This window comes from Nicotiana tabacum, chromosome 11 (genome assembly GCF_000715075.1).
Source record: "Nicotiana tabacum cultivar K326 chromosome 11, ASM71507v2, whole genome shotgun sequence".
Lineage (NCBI taxonomy): Eukaryota > Viridiplantae > Streptophyta > Magnoliopsida > Solanales > Solanaceae > Nicotiana > Nicotiana tabacum.
The window spans coordinates 167,704,851-167,711,220 of record NC_134090.1 but is presented as its reverse complement, the minus strand read 5'-3'; the positions used below and the strand labels follow the sequence as shown (position 1 = coordinate 167,711,220).

The window sequence follows — 6,370 nt, the reverse complement described above, 5'->3', positions numbered from 1 at the left end:
AAGCTACTCGTGACCTCAAACTGCCTAACCGGACGCAATTGCTCAAAACGACCAGTTGGGTCGTTACACCCGTGCTATTTTTACACAAAAATATGGGCGGATTAGGCGGGTTGACAAATATAGGCTTATTTTGTCAACACTATTATAGTTAACCTAACAACAAGTATTATACTTCGTAAAGAGTCCGCCCAAGGATAATTAGAAGACTGTTCAAGTAGTAAGCACCCTCTAGGTCCTACACTAAAGTTGCGGGTTCGAGTCACCAACAAAGCAAAATTGGGGAGCTCCGGGGAAGGTATAAAAAAAAAACAAGAGTAATTTAGGTCCAAACTTTATATTTATCTTAAGAAATATGTTGAATATGTAAAAATTATTAATTTAGAGTCTAGTAAATTAAAAGTACCCACAAATTTCAAATTCTTGAAATAAATATTTAAATAATATAGACCTCGTAATAGTCAATCTATTAGATACCTTTGCAATTGGTTTTGGGAGGACTTTTCTTTTTCTCTGTTCTGTTATAATTTCTTGACGATGAAGATGAACTCAATTTATCAAAGTACAGTTTATTTATCTATTTCTATTGATAATTGGAGGGGAAAGCAAAAAGGCAAAAGAAATGGCTCATTATTTGGATTCTTCTTCTTCTTTAGTCCCTCCTTTGTTTGCTAAACCCAGCAAGGTTGATCTTGAAGCTGGTAACGTTAACCAAATTCAATGCCGTATTTGCCTTGAAAGTGATGGTGAGTTTTTATTACCCCTTCATTTTTTACTTTATGGGTTTGTGCAAAACTGCAAATATTCAATTCTTGCTTGAAATATTTGTTGGTTTGTGTGTATTATTAGGATTCCTGTTTGATTTTAAGTGTAAAGGTAGTTTCTTTGGGTTTAATTGAGTGGATTCTGCATCTTTCACATGTGGGTCCCCTCACTTTTGATAAGTGTGATGTCTGGACCAGCTTGTACTCAGCTGCTCGGCAAACTGTCGAGGACCTGCTATTTTCCACCACCATAGGTACTAAGTAACCGGGTTTGCCCCTGTTCAGACTGAAAGCCAAATTGTTTTAGCCCAAGTGCAGCTACTGTATTACTGAGAGGCTGAACTGAACGAAAATTTACATGTGGGGGTGGGGTGGGGTGGGGGGGTTGAAGATGTGGTGTTTGTTTTGTTGTGGTACTCTCAGTTTGGTTTGAAAATGGTTAGTTGCATTGTGTAATATATCACACAGCTTTTATTCTATTTGAAATAGTCAGATTGAACTCTGCATATGTTCATAGATCATAGCTTATTCCAAGTCTGCTTAAAGGAGGAGAGTTACAGTAGGTTAAAGTTGATAAAGAATTGTTCGAGCTATGATAAAAGTCAACCCTAACGAAAGATGTCTCTGTGTGACTTATATGTTACGGGTTCAAGCCATGGAAGTAGCCCGTGCTGCCCTTTTTTTATGGGTAAAACAAACATAACTGATTTGCAATTGAGATATAGTTGATTGATCCATTGAAATTGTTCAGATCAAATGATTGATGGGAAAAACATTTTGACAAAACGGAGTTATTAGTTTGTTATCATTTCATGAATACTTCGTGTTGAATTCTTCTTTGGTTATTGTATGCAGATAATGTCTTTTACTGAATGCTTCTTGTTGAGTTTTTTCCTCGTTTATTATGTTCAAAGCATATTAGTAATTTTTTGGTTAGTGAATTTATTGAAGCAAGATACTTACGATCGTTTTAACTTTTCTTTTTCAGGTAGGGATTTTATTGCACCTTGTAAATGCAAGGGTTCATCAAAGTATGTTCACCGAGAATGCCTTGATCAATGGCGTGCTGTGAGGGTATGTTTTAAGAACATTTGTTCGTCAGAAGTTTTAGCCTTATTACCTCTAAACTTTGCCTTAACGTGGGATTTATTAAACATGCATTGATGCTTTAAAGAGTACGATTAGGAATCAAATTATCTTCATTTGTACTTGTATCTTGCATGAATAGCTTTCAGATTGGCCATTGTGCTTACTTTCATTTGTATATATGCTTACTGTATTCGATACAGTGTATCGTGAACTAGACCAAGTCTTCAATTAGTTATTGGCCTTTATATCATTATAGGCAAAGGCCGTAACTGCAGGCGGATCACTTCTTACTAAACAGCAATAAGCTTTAGTCATCAAAATTGAATATATGGTGTCACCTAAAATTTGTCTTTTTACAGGAAGGATTTGCATTTGCTCATTGTACGACTTGCGAGGCTCCCTTTTACTTGAGAGTTAACGATCTTCATAGAAAATGGCGAACCTTAAAATTTCGGTTCTTTGTGACTACAGACATTTTGGTCATCTTTGTCGCTGTTCAGCTTGTACGTGGGTTGCCCTTTTTACAGTTTTTTTCTTCATTTCAAGATATTACTTAAATAGTACTGGGGAACAATATCTTCAATTGATCACTAACCTACTGTTTTGCAGGTTATAGCTTCATTGGGATATTTGGTATATGTGATTGATACACATCAGAAGTCATGGCTTCGTTTGCATTGGGGGTTTGGTAGCGAACTAAGCTTCTACTACATATGCGGTAAAACATATTCATTCGCACTAGTTATCAGCATTTTTGTTTATTTTGTCTGCTTAATATTCTTTTTTTCCAACTGGATGACCAATCCAGATTGATGTACAAAACGGCCACATGTTAGATACAGTTTTTACCTATCCATGTTAACATGTAACTTCGGTACCAATAGGCCCCAAAGACCTGATTTTCCCTGCTGGTTTTAGGATTCTATGTCTTATTTAGCCGCCTTGGTAAATGAGATTTGGTTAGGGAGTGATGAAAGAATATGAGATAAACAATGTATTTACTTAGTTATTCCAAAGTTTTAAACACCAGGGCTTTGGTTCAATGGTAAGGACGTAATACATAAAAGTGTGGGTTAGGCACACACCACGAGTTCAAACTTTGTCACTGACTATTTAACTGGGAGAATGGTAGAGGGGCGGGCTCACACTGCCTCCGAGTTTTGAACTTGTGTGTACAGTTGGGATTGAAGGAGCTTACTCAGGAACTTCTCGGTTATTTAAAAAAACAACTGAAACAAACAGAAATGAAATAGAAAACAGTAGGAACAATCATGATGAAAGAGGCGTGAGCACTTGATGCATATATTTATTAAGATGCATATAGTGCATCATCCAAAATTCCAAGTTTACTATTTTCAGCACATAGCGATTCTTAAATGATAAAAGAGTTAATTTTATTGCTATTGGTTGGCTTTTGTGCAGGGGCACTGTTGTTTTTTGTATTGATGGGCATATCTGGTTGCTTCTTAACTTGCTTTGATGAAAGTGTGCGCGATGATTTGGGTCAGCCCTGCCAGAATACTTTGTCTTGTTGCTCTTGCGAGGGGTACAAATAATGTGTTTTATGTTCTTTTAACTTTTTCATTATTTGCTTCCAGATCATAGTAACCTTAATACTGCGCTGGGTACAAGTTCGTAACTGTTAGTTGACATCACAACGAAAAAAACCACTAAAGAATCTTTTGATTGATTATCTTTGCATCTTTAGTTTTTTAGTTTCTTTTCGATCTTTTGCATTAACATCTCGTACTATACTTCCCGGAGAATTGTTTTTTCTTTCTGATCCTTTTTTTCTTTTGGCATGCTACATTTGAGGAAATGGAGTTCGTTTGATACTGTTTCCTTTTTCCTATCATTGCAGAATGTGTGCAGATTGTCATACGCGTTGTACAGGTACAACTTATATCTGCGTTGATTGTAACATATGCTCAGAGAATTGTTCGAACACGACATGTGAATGTGGGAATTGCTTTGGAGGTGGAGGTGAATCTGGGATACCGGTATTATTAATCGTAGCTGTAATTGTGCTAGCAGTGTTTGCCATTTTTGGCATGTTTTACAGTGTTTTGGTTGCTACAATGGTTGGACAGAGAATTTGGCAGCGACGCTACAACATACTTGAGAAAAGAATACTAACAAAGGTAAGCGATACCCTTGTTTTTGTTTCTCTTTCAAAATGTTTGCCGTTGTCATATATATACACACACACACATATATATGACTGTCTGTGCACAAAGGTAGCAGTTGATATAATCCAAAGAGTTGTCGCATAAGGACATGGGTGCTCGGTTAGTATTGGGTGGAAAACATACAGATATTAGCATATCAGGAAGTACTACACCCTGATTTATGTTGCATCCGACTTTCTGACTATTATTGTGTACTAGCACTGCAAAATGTAAATTGCCAAACCCTTTTTTTTTTCGCGTTCCTATATTGACTGAAGGTATTCCAATGTTCTCTATAATTTCCATATACAATTCAGACAGACATTGTTGGGCAACTTTCCTTTACATACTAGTATTTTAGCCATTCCCTCCCTATCATTGTAATAAAAACTTTAAATAGAACTTCATAAGCAGGGGGTGAATGTTTTACTTTTTGATACTTGAAGTTCTAGTTTCTTTTTCATTACTCATTCCTCATAACTCTTACTGAGCTTATTTATTGTATTATTTATTTATTTTTTTCTTACATAGCAACGATAAAGTTGTTTGCGTGTGACCTATAGGTCACGGGTTCGAGTCGTGGAATCAGCTGCTAATGCTTGCATCAGGGTAGGCTGCCTACATCACACCCCTTGGGTGGGGTCCTTCCTCGGACCCTGCGTGAACGCAGGATGCTTCGTGCACCGAGTTGCCCTTTTTTTTTTCTTCTTAGAAAGCTTATTAGGGTTCTATCTGATATGCTTTCTTGTGTAGGAATATGTCGTTGAGGACGTAGGCGAGGTGGCACGTAATGATTGGTCACCGCCGCCATTGCCACAGGAGCATGTTCAGCACCTGGAATCACTTGGACTTCTATAAACTTGAAGGAGTTGACAAAGGGAAACAACAGAGGGATTACAGTCCATATTTACTCGAGTTTATGGATCTCCAAGGGACAATTCTTATTTACCCATACAAAAATTTCTTTGAACTCAATATTTTTCACTTATGTGCATAGTTTATAAATGATCACATGTTGAAGAAATTGATCATTAATAAATTATATGAAGCAACATGATGCATCTCAACTATAGGTTGCTTCAAGAAAGTAAGAAAACTCTCTCATAATTCCTTTTGACTTAAAAGTTTTGAGGTGCCTTTCCTACTTATGTTAACCTAATGGTTGCAAATAGGCGGGTTGGATTAGATTTGGGCGGGTGAAAATGGATTGAGCAAAAACGGGTTGGTCTCAATCTGCCCATATTTCATGCGGGTCAAAAACAGGTGGGTGCTAAATGGGCGGGTTGAATGTGAGTTTAACCAATATTATGTTAGTGTAATACTTTAACAAGTCCAATTTATAATTTTCCTTTTGCTCAGATTATTTAGTGACATAAGCTCAACCGGAATAATATATACTCTTCATTATTAAATTTATTCAAATTTATCTATTATATTATAAACTTAAGTTACTCTTCCCATAAAATATAACAACATTTTATTTTAGGAAGAAAATGTGCTTAATGCACTTCAAGCAATATCACTAATAATATGTGACTGTAAGGGTGGGCATCGGTTCGGTTTGGCTATGAATATTATCGGTTTTGCCTATCGGTTATCGGTTTACAAATATCATAACCTGATAACCAAACCGATAAGATATTGGTTTTCGGTTATCGGTTTACAAATATCATAGCCCGATAACCAAACCGATAAGATATTGGTTATCAATAAGGTTATCGGTTAATCGGTTATCGATCATTATCGGTTCAGTTATCGGTTTACTCGATAAGATAAAACAACTAAAATAGTTTTGCAATGTATAAAACAGTTTCAGTATAAAATTGTTTTGCTAAAACAATTTTATAAGATTTGCAATGTATACAACAGTTTCGGTAAAATCAGTGTTCTTAAGATCTTCTTTGTTCAAACGACTAGCAGTAACTCTTTGTACATTGATATCTACTTTTTTACTCTAGTGCAGAATTATGTATATAGATTAAAAAGTTTATTAGTTATGAAATACAAATTTTATAACAACTGACACAAGGTAATTTTGTAACAGCTCAACAATTAAAGCACACGACAAATCTCACTTCAACTTTCAAACAAACTAAAGTAAAATCCAGAGCCAAAATGATTTCAAACAAACTAAGAAAAAGATGAAGACGAAGCAACTAAAAACTTACACGAAGAATCAAGATGAAGCTGAACAATGCGACTGAGAAATGTGACTGAAGAGTGAAGTGAAGATGCGACTGGAGAATCTGATGGATCTGAGAAATGAAGTGAAGATGCGACTGAAGAGTGAAAGAAAGAAGCTGAGAAATGCGACAAACGTTGGCCTGAGTCTTTGACGGGCTGACTGGTGAG

The 6,370-nt window shown here is 36.1% G+C and overlaps 1 protein-coding gene across 1 annotated transcript; it reads left to right on the top strand.

Annotated features, from left to right (window-relative positions):
* Nucleotides 1–460: 460 nt before the first annotated feature.
* LOC107785357 (uncharacterized) lies at nucleotides 461–5,123 on the top strand. The gene is made up of 7 exons (XM_016606641.2): nucleotides 461–743; nucleotides 1,750–1,835; nucleotides 2,210–2,353; nucleotides 2,460–2,568; nucleotides 3,273–3,396; nucleotides 3,712–3,991; nucleotides 4,772–5,123. The coding sequence occupies exons 1-7, from the start codon at nucleotides 620–622 to the stop codon at nucleotides 4,874–4,876; spliced, it is 972 nt and encodes a 323-aa protein (XP_016462127.1). The 5' UTR covers nucleotides 461–619; the 3' UTR covers nucleotides 4,877–5,123.
* The last annotated feature ends 1,247 nt before the right edge of the window (nucleotides 5,124–6,370 follow it).

Coding starts and splice junctions, on each gene's coding strand:
- LOC107785357 (XM_016606641.2), top strand. CDS start 620: ATGGCTCATTATTTGGATTCTTCTTCTTCTTTAGTCCCTCCTTTGTTT. Junction 2,354..2,459: donor TCTTTGTCGCTGTTCAGCTT/GTACGTGGGTTG, acceptor ACTGTTTTGCAG/GTTATAGCTTCATTGGGATA. Junction 3,397..3,711: donor TCTTGTTGCTCTTGCGAGGG/GTACAAATAATG, acceptor CTATCATTGCAG/AATGTGTGCAGATTGTCATA.